The 16,435-nt window shown below is 40.3% G+C and overlaps 3 protein-coding genes across 6 annotated transcripts; 2 read left to right on the top strand and 1 right to left on the bottom strand.

Moving 5' to 3' along the window:
• The first annotated feature begins 448 nt into the window (after nucleotides 1–448).
• On the top strand, nucleotides 449–6,132 carry riox1 (ribosomal oxygenase 1). Of its 2 annotated transcripts, none has more exons than XM_069515257.1 (15): nucleotides 449–616; nucleotides 1,357–1,509; nucleotides 1,621–1,838; nucleotides 2,004–2,103; nucleotides 2,508–2,621; nucleotides 2,890–2,996; nucleotides 3,340–3,447; nucleotides 3,980–4,014; nucleotides 4,102–4,280; nucleotides 4,838–4,942; nucleotides 5,025–5,166; nucleotides 5,290–5,410; nucleotides 5,574–5,673; nucleotides 5,759–5,845; nucleotides 5,994–6,132. In XM_069515257.1, exons 1-15 carry the CDS (start codon nucleotides 530–532, stop codon nucleotides 6,051–6,053), a joined length of 1,716 nt encoding a protein of 571 aa, XP_069371358.1. In that variant the 5' UTR covers nucleotides 449–529; the 3' UTR covers nucleotides 6,054–6,132. The 2 variants fall into 2 exon arrangements, with proteins under 2 accessions (XP_069371358.1, XP_019953193.2); XM_020097634.2 differs by having other exon boundaries at nucleotides 457–616; nucleotides 1,615–1,838.
• A 123-nt stretch (nucleotides 6,133–6,255) lies between these two features.
• On the bottom strand, nucleotides 6,256–8,446 carry LOC109636097 (NADH dehydrogenase [ubiquinone] 1 beta subcomplex subunit 1). Its single transcript, XM_020097635.2, has 4 exons — nucleotides 8,308–8,446; nucleotides 8,052–8,168; nucleotides 6,925–7,069; nucleotides 6,256–6,453 (listed from the first exon to the last, which is right to left on the bottom strand). Exons 1-4 carry the CDS (start codon nucleotides 8,357–8,359, stop codon nucleotides 6,417–6,419), a joined length of 351 nt encoding a protein of 116 aa, XP_019953194.1. The 5' UTR covers nucleotides 8,360–8,446; the 3' UTR covers nucleotides 6,256–6,416.
• Nucleotides 8,338–16,034, top strand: cpsf2 (cleavage and polyadenylation specific factor 2). 3 transcript variants are annotated; one of them, XM_069515251.1, is made up of 15 exons: nucleotides 8,338–8,485; nucleotides 8,821–8,984; nucleotides 9,710–9,869; nucleotides 9,961–10,066; nucleotides 10,158–10,287; nucleotides 10,370–10,485; nucleotides 10,644–10,831; nucleotides 10,934–11,224; nucleotides 11,325–11,425; nucleotides 11,649–11,852; nucleotides 11,933–12,085; nucleotides 12,426–12,648; nucleotides 12,965–13,279; nucleotides 14,157–14,291; nucleotides 15,572–16,034. In XM_069515251.1, the coding sequence occupies exons 2-15, from the start codon at nucleotides 8,836–8,838 to the stop codon at nucleotides 15,662–15,664; spliced, it is 2,364 nt and encodes a 787-aa protein (XP_069371352.1). In that variant the 5' UTR covers nucleotides 8,338–8,485; nucleotides 8,821–8,835; the 3' UTR covers nucleotides 15,665–16,034. The 3 variants fall into 3 exon arrangements, with proteins under 3 accessions (XP_069371352.1, XP_069371351.1, XP_019953191.1); XM_069515250.1 differs by having other exon boundaries at nucleotides 8,346–8,485; nucleotides 8,725–8,984; XM_020097632.2 differs by having other exon boundaries at nucleotides 8,346–8,485; nucleotides 8,818–8,984.
• The last annotated feature ends 401 nt before the right edge of the window (nucleotides 16,035–16,435 follow it).

Genomic DNA, 16,435 nt, shown 5'->3' on the forward strand with positions numbered 1-16,435 from the left:
ATAAATGCAGCGATATCAATCGATCAGACTTTATTTGTAAAGTGCTTTTCATGCAGACAGTGTAACACAAGGTGCTTTAAAGTAGCTTTAGTAAAAATATATAAAAACCAGAATGAGGGAACACCAAAGGCAGGTAAAAACAAAATGATAAAGTAAAAATAATTAAATGTGAAAAGAGTAAAGTTATATATAGAAATTGTAAAATGGCTGTGAATATGGTGAAAACAAAATAATAAATATCAAGTATTAGAGTGAGTAAGAGTGAGTAATTAAATAAATAGCAACAGAAGCCAATTTAAAATGTATATTCAATGTGTATGAGGCTTTTGGTTGACATTTTATTTTGAAAAGAAAACCTAAATGTTCTTTTTTTGGATTGTTGCAGAAAATCCATCCACTCCAGACCGGGCTGTGATGTCGTCTGTGACTCTACAGGCGGCGGTAGTGAGCCCAGCGGGCAGCAAATGCAAGAAGAAGAAGGCGTATTCGCTGCTTCGGTCGCAGGGTGATGACGTAGCCCTCCTGGAAAATGGAGAGAAAACACATGTCTGCTTTTGCTTTGTATCAAACGTTGCCACCAGATGAACCTCCACCTGCAAAGAAGCCTCCTCCTCAGGTAGGAACCATTAAACATGACACCTCTGCTTTTACTTCACCAAATACTAATACCACCACTACTACTACCATTACCACCCCTATACTACTTCTACTACTACTACTACTACTACTACATCAGATACTACTTCTTCCTCCCTCATCTCTCCCTTCTGATTCCTCTCATGTTCCTCCTCACACTTTAAACATCACAGGTGTGATGACCTGATCTGATATGAACGGATTAGTAAGAAGAACATATTATTGGATTAAAAGCTTTTTATTTTATATACATATACAAATTAGAATTAGGAACCAGGAAGGTATACGGTTCATAATGGAACTCCACAGGGTAGTATTATCAGCCCAGTATTTTTCCCTATTATGAAAGATTATATTTTTGTCCGCAGTTTGCTGATGATGGAGAAAAAGGGGGGAAGAATATAATATATAATCATAATTTGGTAAAAATACAAGAGGTAGTTAATGTGGTTGAGAAATAGTCATACTCTAAGTAATTCAAGTTGTGAATAGAGCAAATGAGAATAGTAATGCTTATGAGAAAGAAAGAGAGGCGTTGATTCACAGATAAAGATGTTTGGACAGAGAATAAAACAAGTCGAACAGTAATAGGAAATATGAGTGTCCCAGAATTGGAGATAAGGTGAAGTGCAGAGGGAACTGAACTGAAACTAGATCATCTACTGTTTATGTCCCAGCTGTAATGTTTGACATTATGTGTTTCCTTGTATTTTTTTCTAGGTGGTCACTAAGAAGAGAAAGAGGAAGGAAAATGGATTTGCAGTTAAAAAGACCAACGCACTTAAAGCTCAACTGAAGTCTGAAAAGAGGAAGATGAAAAAGAAGCAGCAGAAGTCTGCACAGAGAGGAGAGAGACCGAAAGGAAGCACAGAGGTAAGATGAGATATCTGCCACGTTGATGACCACATCCATCAAATGTTACAGAATCAGTGGTTTTATTGTTTCTTCTGAAACATGAACAGAGTCTTTATATTTCAGAAGCAGCAGCAGCAGCAGCAGCAGCAGGAACAGCAGCAGCCGGAGGAGGAAGAGGGGGAGGGAGAGGTAGAGGAGCAGGAGTGTGTAAATGGTGATGGCGAGGCTGGAAGTGAGATGGTTGATACTTTGCTGGCCGAGCTGGCGAGAGTCAACAACAGCAGGGAGAGAGCGAGCCAACTGTTCAGGTGGCTCATTCACCCTGTTCCTGCCAAAGCTTTCTTCAGGTATAGATGTGTGTCTTCCTTTCTCTCTCTGTGTGTGTAGGATCATTGAAATCGTGAACTACAACCACAAGAAATATGTTTAGAAATCTTCCAAATGATGACAAGACAATGCATTTTACAGCAAATGCACATTTTCTTAACCTATGAATATTTTTCCTCCGTAAGGGACACGTGGGAAAAGAAGCCCATTCTCGTTCAACGCAAGAATCCACATTTCTACAAGGGACTGTTCTCCACAGCAGAGTTCGATCGCATATTAAGAGAAGTAAGAATCTGAAATATAATGCAAATTTAACACTCATCACTTTGCATCATACTGCATTTATCATAGACTATATATAAATATTCATACAGTATATTACAGTTCAGCCAGAACTCCAAAACTGGTCATAATGCAGAAATGTTTTGGAGAATTATAATTATATAAGAAGACTGTATTGTAATTAATGGGTGTCTTGTAATTCCAGAAAGAAATATATTAAAACAAGAATTTAGACTTGGTCAGGTCAGACATATCTTGATTTTTTCTAAATGGCCACATTAATTACGATTATTGCTTCTTGAATCTTTAATTGTATTGGCTGATTATTGTCAAGGGAAGTTTTCTAAAGTTTCATCTCATTGCTTAGTTCATATAAAGACAGAAAACATAATGTTTTTCAATTTTAGGAGGATGTTCAGTACGGCGTGAACCTGGACGTCACGAGCTACACCAACGGCAAGAGGGAGACGCACAATCCCCCTGGGCGAGCTCTGCCACTCACTGTGTGGAACTTCTATGAGGTGAACAAGATGCTGTGATGCAGGCAGTCGATTTGTATTTATACAGAATGTTGTTATTTCTAATGCAATATTAAAGTAATTATGCATTTTTATGGTTCTGATTACATTTTTAATAGTCAGGTGGAAAATCAGTCAGATGCATGTTTATCTGTTCAGGGACACATTTTTGCGAATTAACCAAATCAGCTCAAAGTCTGCACAGCGCTCTCACTGCAGATTAGCAATCATCATACTTACTGACTGTGTCTCCATTTTTTTTTTTTTCCAGAGTGGCTGCTCCCTTCGATTGCTGAATCCTCAGGCTTTCTCCTCCACCGTTTGGAACGTGCTGTCCATCCTTCAGGAGCAGTTCGGCAGCATGGCAGGAGCCAACGTGTAAGAAGCCGAGACAAAAACCCGTCAATGGAGATATTTAGATCTAGTGTTTCAGTTTTTACCTGCGTCTGTGTTTACGTCTGTTAGCAGGATTACGCAAAATCTATTTGACTGATATCCAGGGGGAGTTTTTCAACATTTTCACCAATTTCCCAGGAAATAATTAATGGATCTTGATAAAAAAACTAAAACAGACATATTTAAAGAAGTTCTATCTACGAGTATGTGAAATTTAATGCAGCTTGATTGGATTTAAGGGGACTGTCGAGGGGGGATAACTTTGTGTCATTGTAGTTTCAAAGTTTTTGTTTTGGTATTAAATGTGTGTACCTTCCTTCACCAGATACCTGACACCACCTGGAACACAAGGCTTTGCTCCACATTATGACGACATTGAGGCGTTTGTGGTTCAGCTGGAAGGGAAGAAACATTGGAGAGTGTACAAGCCGAGGTAAGATACAGCTACAAAGTTAAATTCACGCTGTCAAATGTTTACTTCATTTACATTAGAGAAAAATTAAAGAAACTGCTGTTTAATTTTACACATCTGAATTGTATTTTACCTTTGTGAAACCTTTTTGTCCCCAGGGTGCTGAGAGGGAGTTTTCATTTAAAATGTTACACTACACAAAACCTAATAATGCAAAATGTTGTTGCTAATCAGTGATGAAAGGAATTCATTATCATTTACTACACAGAAAATAATTCATTTTTTGTGCTATTAACATAAAAAATAAATATAAAAGTTTTTTAAAAAACTTGCAAAGGGTTAAAATACTGAAAATGAACGAAAAGTAATATAAAAGTGTTTTACAGCAGTTTGTTGTTATTCACTGTATGGTAGTCATGATATGCAGTGTTTATATAAAATGTATGTATATTTAGGGTTTGTGACATTTCTAATAAACAACCTGTCTCAATTTAATATGTGAGAAACAGATATGAAGGAACCCACTCTGAGTTGTTCCTCTAACTTTTTTTAGGACCGACGACGAGGTGCTGCCTGTGCTTTCAAGTAGTGAGTAAAATCTTTAGCGGTTTTTTTGATGTTATACTCTTCTAATGCAGCTGATAATCCATCTTTTCTTTTACGTTCCCTCTCCAGCGAACTTCGATCAGAGAGACATCGGGCGGCCGATCCTGGAGGTGGTGCTGGAAGCTGGAGATCTCCTCTACTTCCCCAGAGGATTCATCCACCAGGGCGACTGCCTCCCGGACGCTCACTCCCTGCACATCACCATCTCCTCCTTCCAGAAGAACAGCTGGGGCGATCTGCTGCAGAAGGTTAATACACACTCACGCGATGGTGGCAGAAGAAGACGAAGTCTGTATTATAAGTATATTGGAATAACCAATGACATTTTCCCTTTTGATGCTCGAATTTTGATTTATTCAAAGTAACATTCAAGAAACAAATATTAATAAATTGGACATTTTACGTTTGCCTTCGCAGTTGTCAAGAATACATCATTTGTTTTTGTAGTTCAGCAGTGACAACACAAATGGTTGAACCATCGATGGAAATAAAACCAAACTTTTAGATTATCTCTTTACGCTACAAGCAAAACCCTAAACTCAACATGAAATCTGACATTTTTAATTTATTGGTTATGTTTTGGTCTGTTTTTTTTACCAAACTTATCCTAGAGCTTTTTTTGGTAAACTTGAGTACGGCAAATTCCAAAAATGTGGATTATCATTTAAATTTAAGTGTAAGAAGTAAGTTAACAATGTAATAATTAGGAAATATATAATATATGTACAATGTGAACAGGATGTATGCTGCCGGGAGTACACATCATCTTAAATACTTCTGTAAAGTCACCAACTGCTCTTTTCAGGTTGTTCCTGCTGCACTGGAAGTCGCGATGGAGGAGGATGTGGACTTCAGACAGGGTCTACCTCTGGACTACCTGTCATACATGGGAGTACAGAATTCTGACAAGGTAGTGAGGCCGTTCATTTTTCAGCTGCTGCTACACTCCTTTGTCCTTTCACCATTTACTAACTCCAGTCCTCCTCGTGCAGGATGACCCACGGAGGATAAAATTCTTCTCCCGGATCGAGAATCTGATAAAGAGGCTTAAGAATTTCGCCCCGGTTGATGCAGCTGTGGATCAGAAAGCCAGAGATTTCTTCCATGACTGCCTCCCTCCCGTCCTGACTCCAGGTATGGAAACATGTTTTCATTGGACAGACCTTTAATGCCTGATTTTGTCATAAGTCTACCTGGAGATGAGACAATTGATCGACTTGTGAATAATGATCAGTCTGTTCTCTGCGTCTTCTACAGAGGAACTGGCCACCAGTGTTCAAGGGGCCCCTGTTAGGTGGGAATGTGGGCAAGTTGTGAATGTGGGTGAACGCATCAATATGCAGACCCAAGTCAGAGTCCTCCGTGCCGAATGTGCCAGGTAATTAAACGGTGAACATTCTTTATCGACACATACGCATCAGAAAACAATGAGTTTAGTGTCTCACCTGCTCCAATGATCCGCTAAGCAGAAATTCGATAAAATAACAATGTTCAAAATCTATTTATTCAAGTAGTTAGCTCAAGCTTTCTCTCTTTGCCAGGTTATGCAGTGATGGAGAGGCCGTTCATCTTTACTACACCACAGAAAACTCCAGAGTTTACCACAAAGAGGAGCCCAAGAGTTTTGAAATACAAACGGAGGTAGACACTGGAAGTTCTGTGCAATTCATGTGTAGAACGAAGCGCTCGGCTGAGTGTCAATGACTAATAATTGTTTTTCTTGCAGCACACGGACGCCATCGAGTTTCTGATCCATTCTTATCCCGAGTTTGTGAATGTAGGAAGCTTCCCATGCGATTCTGCTGAGGACAAGGTATATTGTAAATGTATGACCATATGGGGTTTGCTTTTGGAAATGTATGCGTTAAAGACAAAAAAAAACATCTTTGCAAAGATATCAATTCTAAATGATAAATATCTGAGCCTGTCTGTGACCAGTTCTATTTTTCCTTTTTGTCCAGGTTGCTTTGGCCGAGCTGCTATTCGAGAAGGGGATTATCCACACCGAAGAACCTCTGTAATGGTCTAAGATTCTTTAATCATGCTGACTGAGTAGATTAAAACTGCCTTTGTACAAAATACAATCTTTGATTCAAACCACTTCTTGTCCCAAATATATTCATTAGCTGTGCTGGAATGATTTTGCTGAACAAGACATTCATGAATAAACGTTCTATGTTCGGCATCAGATGAACCAGTTTTTAAAGATAGAATGAAACGGAGTTTGATGAGAAAGGGCATGTTTTATTATTGGTTGATACAACTCAAAAAGATTTCAGATGACTGTTTGAAATAACCCAAAAGCAGAGGTATAGGAGTCTTCTTAAATAATCTGATTTGAGGGGCACCCATCAGTCATTCACACCACAGGACACAGGAGTCGTCTACTTCCAGGTAACTTCCTCACCAGGCTTCAGTTCCCTATGGTGAGGACAAATTAGAGAGTTACATAATGTTGGTGCCTCGACCACGGCTGGCATTAGATGACCTTTTTAAGCAGTCCATTACGGAATAAATCTTCTGCTTTCACTTCAAACACTCTGAGGCTGCTGTAAAAATGTAGGAACCTTATTTGAACTGTTTCACATTTACAAATAAATCTTTTTTTCTACAGTTTTTTAAATTCCTCTTCACAGCTACAGGCTGCAGTAAGTGTTTTGATATGACTATGAAATTTTATCGTCTCATAAAAAAACCCTAAAATATTTAGTTGGGGAGTGACTGTATATGTAGAAGCTGATGCAACTTCATGCATTCCCCGATCTCCAGACTGCAACTGTGCAACTTCATACATATAATATGTACAAAGTTAGAGTACGTGAATAAAACCTGATATTCAATACACTCGCCTGTTTTACTTAAACATGGAGGTAGGTAATAGCTTTTTCTTACCTGCTGAACAAAATACTTTTGTTCCTGAATGCTGTCAACTTCTGGTCCTGTTGTTTGTCGAGGTACCACCCGATCACAAAACCCATGGGCACCAATATGTTCACCCAGTGGTCACGCGCTAGTGAGATAAAGTTGACCATGGTTCCTACAGAAATAAACAAAACAGTCACAATGCACTTAGTTTTACTCTCAGGTCAAATGTATTCAGGCTGTCACTTAAACTGATGGATTCATTATCAAACCATGAACATGAAACATACTATATAATAATACAATTGCCTTTCACTGTGATTTTGATTATCACAGCCCCTAAAAACAAACCAGTGCAAATGTACATGTTGAGGAAACTGAACACACTGGAGAGGCCAGTACACATTATTTTACAACTACATTGGCTGACACCTCTAAACCATATGTACTCTGTTGTTCTGTCTGCACCTAAATGAAAACCCATTTATTTTAAAAGGGATTTGATCTGAAGACAGTGAAACTGGGAGATATGACCAAAACACAATCATGATAAATGTAACATTATTTATTAAAGACTGGATTAAACTCCTGAGTGAAGGTTGTGGTTTGAAAACATGTATTTACTTTATATTTATTGATAAATGATACTGCGATAGTTAGCTATTGTTTTATTACCCAGCTCTATAAGACAGTGGAGATAATCATTAGCCAAACAAAGGTGGCATCAAGCTAGATTTATGTTATTGATGTATTAATGCAAAATAAAATGACAGATTTTCTTATTTGACAAAAAAACAAACATCACATATACATTTCAACAGAGCCTCGATTTCCAGCTTCCCAAATGACAACACAGGAAATGTGCACAGTTCCTCTGCTGCAGCCTCGATCATTTCTTCATTTGCACATAGTTAAATTAAGCTTTTGCTCAGTTTTTAAAAACACATGCTAACAGCTAACAGCCTGGGATCACCTCCAGTAGCCTGGCTAGCTAACCAGGGTAGCCATGTAGCATGCGCATTAATCGTCCTGATTTCGTTAAGAGCCGTGTCTCGTTTGGGATAGCTAGTTATCCTGCAGTACGGTAAACGTGTTAAAGCACACACACACTCAAACAACGATGAGCTTTAAACGGGTTTAAAATGTCTGAACTTTACCTTGTTGTGACTTCGAGCTGCGGCCTTTAGCTCTCCTATCAACAGAGGACACTGGACTGTACCAACTGCCCGACTTACGGCGTGGGGGCTTAAACAGGAGAGACGCTACAAAAACAACTACTGCCGCAATGTTTTTGAGCATCACGGCGAAAAAAAAAAGTGATTTCACATTATCAGTCGGATTTTGGAATTAATTTTTGTGCGATGAAATAATGAAAATACAGTGTTTTGTTATTAGAACTGCATTGGTTGGCACCTCTACACGTGGTACGCTCGTTTGCCCTTTGACACTGACGCAGCGCGAACATGTCGGCGAGTCCAGTGTGTTTGTTCAAGTCTGGAGTCAAAATGTCTTAAAGTTGGAATAATAGAGGCTCCACTTTGTAGTTTGTCCCTGACAACCCCAGGGGATTTACACCGTGTCACGTTGAATGGTGTGTTGCACGTTCCTCTTTCGATTTAAATCACACACACCCACACGCTACCATGTAGCTAGCATGCTAAAGATGCAGCGTTGTTGAACGTGTGAGCTAACGGCTACTAGCATCCACATTGTGTTTATTTGTTAAACTTGTGCTCGGCTGTTTATAGAACGCTCTGGAACCTGCAGTTATATATGATGACGTTTTCACTTGAAAACAGCGTCGTGGTTTTTCTTTGTTTTCTCCTGTAGTTTTAATGGAACTGATTCGTGAAGAACGAAGATGTTGATGTTCAGCTCGTTGTGGTGATTCAGTCTCATCCAGTGACGTCACTGTACTTTCAGCAGGACATCTGAAGAAGAATGACGTCCATTATCAAGCTGACAGCCGTGTCAGGGGTCCAGGAGGAGTCGGCCCTCTGTTACCTGCTGCAGGTGGATGAATTCCGGTTCCTCCTAGACTGTGGATGGGATGAGAACTTTTCCATGGAAATCATCGATGCTATGAAACGGTGAATATGATGCCCCACTCTGTCATTCTTTAGATTGAACCAAGTGTGATGATCGATGACAATATATGACATGCTAGGTCCCGTCTGGTCTCCTGTTTTCTTAATCTAAGTGATCTGTCCTCTGTAGCATGCAGAGTAAAACCTCTGCAAACTTTTTAAAACCTCTCCAAGTGGATATCTTGTCTTAATACAACATTCCCTCTTTGTTGCTACTCTTCTACTGCAGTTTAATATCGAAACTGTCCAGATATTCAGAGGAAATTGTTTTTACCGCTGAGAATGTTAACTTCATGAACAGATTGTCCTATATTTTGCAAGCAACAGGACAGTTACACTCAGGATGGAATTGTTGAACAGCCAGTTAGAACAGAGAAAACTATTACAGCAAGTAAAGTGCATTTCCTCTTCAGGGGGATCAATAAATGCACATCTTATCTTATCATAAAACTAGTTTCAATGTTCATATGAGCACCTGATTATTGGTGACTTGAAAATTTGTCTTGACTCACTCAGTTGAATCCCTTTTTTATCTTCCAAAATCATCCTGTCTCTCTTGATCCTTCTGTATCTCTTGTCATGCAACGTTGACACTTGTGTGGTCTGTGCAAAGACTTTTCCTTGATCCACTGCAGTTTGGATTGTACAACATTTTTATATTTTTGCATGCGTTTTGGACAAAATCAAATGCAAAATGAATGAATGTAAATACCCTTTCTCCTCCTCAGATATGTTCATCAGGTCGATGCTGTGCTCCTCTCCCACCCTGACCCCTTACACCTGGGAGCCCTGCCCTATGCTGTGGGCAAACTGGGTCTAAACTGTACAATTTATGCCACAATTCCTGTTTATAAGATGGGTCAGATGTTCATGTATGATCTTTATCAGGTAAGGAGAAGTAATTAAAAAAATGCTGTGCATGTAGATCTCAGTTGCATTGCTACAATTGTGTTACTAAATTATTTCTTATTCTCTTTAGTCTCGAAACAACAGTGAAGATTTCACGCTCTTCACTCTTGACGATGTGGACTGTGCTTTTGATAAAATCCAGCAGCTGAAATACTCTCAGATTGTCCACCTGAAAGGTGAGAGAGTTGCAGATCTGTATAGGCCAGAGGTCACCTGGGGTTAGGTATAACCACCAAATTCTCTGACATCTTTCTTTTTACTTGACAGGCAAAGGACATGGTCTCTCCATCACGCCCCTATCGGCCGGTCACATGATAGGAGGCACCATTTGGAAAATTGTGAAAGACGAGGAGGAGGAGATTATTTACGCCGTGGACTTCAACCATAAGAGAGAGATGTAAGCACAGACACAAGATAAACATTTATACAGGATTGTTTTTGGGGCAGTGAATTGATTTCCTGTTTTACTCTGTTTCTAGCCACCTGAATGGCTGCACACTGGAGAGCATCAGTCGTCCTTCCTTACTTATTACAGACTCCTTCAATGCCACTTATGTGCAGCCACGTCGTAAACAAAGAGATGAGCAGCTCCTTAGTAAGTATACTTTTAAAGATCAATAAAGCTGATTCAGATTTTTTATTATTCTCTGCCATTCTTTTATATCTGAAAAATTTACAAAAAAGATGAACAAAATAGGTGAATAATACAGTTTCTTAATTTTAAACATGTTCGTATGTGTTTTTTCCTCTCAGCTAATGTGATGGAGACCCTCCGAGGGGACGGTAACGTCCTTATTGCTGTGGATACAGCAGGGCGTGTGTTGGAATTGGCTCAGCTCCTGGACCAGATCTGGAGGACAAAAGATGCTGGGCTGGGGGTTTACCCACTTGCTCTGCTAAACAATGTCAGCTACAACGTGGTGGAGTTTTCCAAGTCCCAGGTAACGTTCACTGATCACATTTGCGAGTATATACCAAAAGTTGTCTTGGTGCAGATACCAGCAGCAAATCTTAACATTCTTATAATCTATGCTTGTCCGTAGGTGGAGTGGATGAGTGACAAACTCATGAGATGTTTTGAGGACAAGAGAAACAACCCCTTCCAGTTTCGTCACCTGACCTTGTGCCACAGTCTGGCAGACCTCGCCCGGGTGCCCAGCCCCAAGGTGGTTCTCTGCAGCCAGCCAGACCTCGAGTCCGGCTTTTCTCGGGAGCTCTTCATCCAGTGGTGCCAAGACACCAAAAACTCCATTATCCTGACCTACCGCACTACACCTGGAACCCTGGCCCGTTACCTCATCGACAACCCTGGAGAGAAGATGCTGGATCTGGAGGTGAGACCAGTGGTCATGAAGCTGGTTTACTCCTCACTCACATTCAGGCCCAGCTAAAGAAACAACTAAATATGTCTTTCTTTTCTCTCCATTTTGACAGGTGAGGAAAAGAGTGAAGCTGGAAGGCAAGGAGCTGGAAGAATTCCTTGAAAAGGACAAACAAAAGAAAGAAGCAGCTAAAAAACTTGAACAAGCAAAAGAGTAAGTCTCAGTGGAGAGACGCTACATTCATTTTGGTGGTTTATTGGTTAATTGTCTCGATGATGCATTTAGCTGGTATATATAGGTATAGGTATATATAGCTGTAAAAAAATCTGTAAATCGAGTAATGACATAATGAAAACAACATTTATAAAAACTAAAATCTGCCCTTGGAATGACACCCATTTGTATTTGTTTTAATGTTTTTTTGATGCTCCTGCAGGGTTGACGTGGACTCCAGCGATGAGAGTGATATGGACGATGATCTGGACCAGCCTGCTGTAGTTAAAAGCAAACACCATGACTTGATGATGAAGAGCGAGGGGAGCCGCAAAGGCAGTTTCTTCAAACAAGCAAAAAAATCGTATCCAATGTTCCCCACGCACGAGGAAAGGATCAGATTTGACGAATATGGGGAAATCATCAGGTACTAGAACACTGACACATTTACACATGAGATTTTCCAAACCTGTTGTTAACACTCAACAAATTCTGTTGTTTTCACAGACTAGAGGAGTTTCTGGTTCCCGAACTGCAAGCCACAGAGGAGGAGAAAAGCAAACTTGAATCTGGGTTGACCAATGGTGATGAACCTATGGACCAGGATCTCTCTGTCGTTCCCACCAAATGCATCTCCAGTATAGAAAACCTTGAAATTAGGTGAGTGTCCATCCAAAGCTATGGACCGCTGGGAATCATATTAATGAGAACAGGCTCTCTGTAGGTTTTCATTCACATAATACTTTGTAGTTGAATCTTCTGCCCTTACAGCTGGTCAGAGGCCAACAGTACAGTATTATGTTGTGGTTGTTGGATGGCCTCCAGGTGTGAATGAGTATAAATGTTTGAAAGTGGAGCTCAAGCCCCCTTTTCCACTGGGGGTGGACACAATCAGCATTCATCCCCGGGTCATATGACTCTGCAGTAGACACTGTTATTATTTGTGTAGTTTGCGTCAAATCTGCAGTATTAAAAAAAACATGTCTTTGTTCATTTTCAGAGCGAGAGTAACATACATAGACTACGAAGGTCGCTCTGATGGAGACTCCATCAAGAAGATCATTAATCAGATGAAGCCTAGGCAGCTCGCGATCGTTCATGGGCCTCCAGAAGCCAGTCTGGACTTGGCTGAGTCTTGCAAGGCTTTCAGCAAGGACATCAAGGTCTACACACCCAAACTACAGGAGACTATAGACGCCACCAGTGAGACACACATCTACCAGGTAAGTGCGCCTTGGTCGGGCCCTGCTGCTCTGTTAGAGTGAATTCAGTTGCCTCTTTAGGATTGGGTAAACAACGTGTTATATCACCCCTTAAATGTGTTTTGTAGATTCATAAATGCTCTGCTGTGAAATAGTAACATTTGATGGATCTGTCTTTGTCAGGTCATTTTTTGCATTTTTCACTTCCTCGGCAGTCGTGCCAAGAAGTGAAACCGCTGCAGGGTTGATTTATTTAGCAATTACTGTGTCGGAGGATAAAAGTAACCTTCCATGACAGGCCTGCGTCTTCATTCAATCTCGTCTTCTCATGATAAAGGTGCGGTTGAAGGACTCCTTGGTGAGCTCTCTGCAGTTCTGCAAAGCCAAGGACACAGAGCTGGCATGGATTGATGGCGTGCTGGACATGCGCGTGGTGAAGGTGGACACCGGCGTGATGCTTGAGGAGGGAGTGAAGGAGGATGTCGAGGACGGCGACCTGGCCATGGACGTCGCCCCCGATCTTGGCATCGACATCAACGCCACAACGGTGGCTGCACAGCGAGCCCTCAAGAACCTGTTTGGAGAGGACGATAAGGAGCTGTCTGAAGAGAGCGACGTGATTCCCATGTTAGAGCCGCTGCCTCCACAGGAGGTGAGGGAACACAAACAGACTTTTACTGCTGATTTGTTTTTTCCAGTAAAAATTACCCAGTTAGAATTTCTCAAAATTACCTGAACTCCTGCTTCCTCATGAAAAAAAAATCAGAATCTATGAACGTGCATCTGATCTATGAATACACATGATGTCTGCTACTTCATAGAATTGTCAATTCTCAGTATCTGCGCGATGAAAGTTTTATGTTTTCATATCACAGTTTATGGCACAGTTGCATTTCGGATCAGGATGGGCTCACTCGTTGTGTGATAGATGGATACACAGATGGATGACTCACTGACTTCTCCGCTTCCTCTATTGATCCCAAGGGAAATTTAGGATATTGCAATATGTGCTTGTACAAACGCACCATAAACTCAGGTTTAAATTACAAGTAGTAGCAGAAGATGACATTTCGGACCCAGCCGCTGAATGAGAACTACTCATATCTATCTTGATTGTATATCTTAATGCAGAGGAATCTATTAGGGATAACAAATGAAATGTTTGCTTGAACTAAAGAATAAGACATATTTCGAGTGAGTTTCTACCGACAGAACTGGAAGTGGGAAAAACTAGGACCCAAACAGGGTGCTCTTTTTTACGTCAGAGGAAAATGTATTAATAAAGTTTATTAAAGTAGAGTATAAATAATAGAAAGAGAGTTTTGCTTTTGTCTTTGATTTAAGAAAGTTGTCCTCAGCTCATTTTCCCCAAAGTGGGTCACAGAGGAGAGTTTATCCCAGGACGGACAACCACAGGACTCACGTCTGCAGGAGAGAGAGCGGCCTCATTGAGAGCCACTGTAACGTGATCCTGTGAAAGCAGTTCACACAAACCAAGAAAGAGTCTGACTCCTCTGTTCTCCCTCTAGATTGCTGGGCATCAGTCGGTGTTCATCAACGAGCCTCGTCTGTCTGACTTCAAGCAGGTCCTGCTGAGAGAGGGCATTCAGGCCGAGTTTGTGGGAGGAGTTCTGGTGTGCAACAACATGGTGGCCGTCCGCAGGGTGAGTGTCCTTCTGCCTGGCTCACTGAGCGCACCATCCATCTGCTACAGATACCAGTGCATTTTAAAATTCAACTTACATGATGTATTTTTTAACAGCTGTATGCTACTAACGCTGTATGAAATTAATAATTGTTATCGTTGTTGTTAGACCTGGCTTAAGTTTAAATCCTTTGAAAAACAAATACATTAATGTCATAGAACTTCTGTTATTATCAAGTTTATTAATAAATAGCTTGAATCTGAAGCCTATCTCACAGTACACTTCGTCATTTCGCATTATTGTGAATACGACCAAGTTGCTGACATTGGAGAGGCGAAGAAGTGATCCCCAGGAAAAGAAAATTGCACTTTTATCTGGTATCGTATTGGTATGATTTGTGCACTTGCAGATGCAAGTCACGACATTTTCAACTGCATTAGCTCTGATGCTGGTATTGGGAAAATTAAATTAAAATTAAATGTAACGAACTAAAGTTCCTGTATAAAAGCAAAGGAATCGAGTGTCCGGCCAAGATCACTCAAAAAGTAAATTTCAAGTTCTTTGGTTTGTGTAAAAAAAAAAGTTTCTCTCTCATCAGTTCAGGCACCTCTAATGAGCAGAGTCATGAGTATTTGTTGTTTCTGTTGTCTGAGCCATCAGAAGTAGCACTGAACAGCTGAATATTGTCCCCATAAGAACTACTCATCCTGTTGTAAAGTGTGTCTGAATGTGTTTTTGATGCTGACAGGAGAAATCAAGATTCAATTACTTTGAGATAAAAACTTGTCTCATCAAGATTCACAAAACACCTAACAAAGAAGATTTGTATCTTTAATTAGTCCGAAATGACCAAATTTCCAATTTACTTACACACAATGAAATTAAATGGAACATTAAACACGAAGAGAAACAAATACTGCCTCAGTCCAGATGCACACAAACGAATCCCAGGCAGAACTTAATGACTGAAGTAAAAGGAGAAGACGGAGGGAGCCAGGATACCAACAACAAAATGCATAATTGACAAGAACTAAAAATAGATGCAACCCAGAAAGTGAAATCAAAGAGGTGTGTGTGTTTGTGTGTATTCTGGATGGATTTGGATTCGTTAGGCAGTTCTTTTTAAAGTCAGTAAGAAGGAATTGGGAACATGTCTTAATATTTAGTTTTAGAGGTCAGCCATTTGCTGCACAAGGCTTTTACAGCCACTTTCAAAGGTGAAACCATGTTTTGCAAAGTGTAAATGAATGTTCCATGAGGACCGACATGACCTGATTGCCTTTGTGCTCTTTGTCCAGACGGAGGCCGGACGCATTGGACTGGAAGGCTGCCTGTGTGACGACTACTACAAGATCCGGGAGCTGCTGTATCAGCAGTACGCCGTGGTATAGAAGCAGCAGCAGCAGCAGCAGCAGCAGCAGACTATTCCATGGCGTTACAGAGACAATCCTAATGAGAACTTTACCCAGAGGACAAGAGTGTACCACACTCTGGCTTCCTCTGCTCCCGTGGGCGGTTCCAGCTGTTTTACTGCAGACATTCTTGTACATTTTCCATTTTATATATTTTTTTTTTTCCCCAGATAGCAATGTGTTTTTTTCTGTTAGTTTACTGCACAGAATGGGAGGCAGATTGTTTCTCTGTATGTTCACAGACTGATTCTCAATTATGGAAAACAGTAACATCCTAATGCACTGGATGAATGAGAGGCTGCCGACTTCTTTGTGTCATTAAACAGTCTCGTTTTTTTTCTTTTTCAAATGTGCGTCATTGTGAAAGGTTTGTCTCTGGTGTCCATTCTTTGGTTTGGGTATTGAAGTTTAAATACTTGCTTTTAAAATGTGACTTTACCAAGTATCAGTAGTTAAGAAATGAGGTCATAGTGATGTCATGTGTTGAATACTAGATTGCATAGTACTCAGAGGTACTTCATTTAAGTAAGTAGGAAAAACAAAAAACATAGGAACACCCTGCCTAATCTGTAATACAATACCTTCCTTTAACTATGACATCTGTTAAAAACAAATAATTTACACATTTCCAACCGTCACAAAAACCTGAACTTTATAAAGGCTTGTACTTTGTACTGAATTACATTAGGTTGTACAGGTGCACCCAATAAAATGGCCTCTGGGTGATGAGAAGATAAATCACTATTGTAA

The sequence above is a fragment of the Paralichthys olivaceus genome, chromosome 19 (assembly GCF_024713975.1).
Source record: "Paralichthys olivaceus isolate ysfri-2021 chromosome 19, ASM2471397v2, whole genome shotgun sequence".
Lineage (NCBI taxonomy): Eukaryota > Metazoa > Chordata > Actinopteri > Pleuronectiformes > Paralichthyidae > Paralichthys > Paralichthys olivaceus.

Excerpts from the sequence above, each read along its gene's own strand:
- riox1 (XM_020097634.2), top strand. The coding sequence starts at position 530 with ATGGAGAGAAAACACATGTCTGCTTTTGCTTTGTATCAAACGTTGCCA. Across the intron at positions 2,622-2,889 it reads CTGTGTGGAACTTCTATGAG|AGTGGCTGCTCCCTTCGATT; the intron begins GTGAACAAGATG and ends TTTTTTTTCCAG. Across the intron at positions 3,448-3,979 it reads TGGAGAGTGTACAAGCCGAG|GACCGACGACGAGGTGCTGC; the intron begins GTAAGATACAGC and ends AACTTTTTTTAG.
- LOC109636097 (XM_020097635.2), bottom strand. The coding sequence starts at position 8,359 with ATGTTCGCGCTGCGTCAGTGTCAAAGGGCAAACGAGCGTACCACGTGT. Across the intron at positions 7,070-8,051 it reads CAGCTCGAAGTCACAACAAG|GAACCATGGTCAACTTTATC; the intron begins GTAAAGTTCAGA and ends TTATTTCTGTAG. Across the intron at positions 6,454-6,924 it reads AAAAGTATTTTGTTCAGCAG|GGAACTGAAGCCTGGTGAGG; the intron begins GTAAGAAAAAGC and ends TCCTCACCATAG.
- cpsf2 (XM_069515251.1), top strand. The coding sequence starts at position 8,836 with ATGACGTCCATTATCAAGCTGACAGCCGTGTCAGGGGTCCAGGAGGAG. Across the intron at positions 8,985-9,709 it reads ATCATCGATGCTATGAAACG|ATATGTTCATCAGGTCGATG; the intron begins GTGAATATGATG and ends TCTCCTCCTCAG. Across the intron at positions 9,870-9,960 it reads TCATGTATGATCTTTATCAG|TCTCGAAACAACAGTGAAGA; the intron begins GTAAGGAGAAGT and ends TATTCTCTTTAG.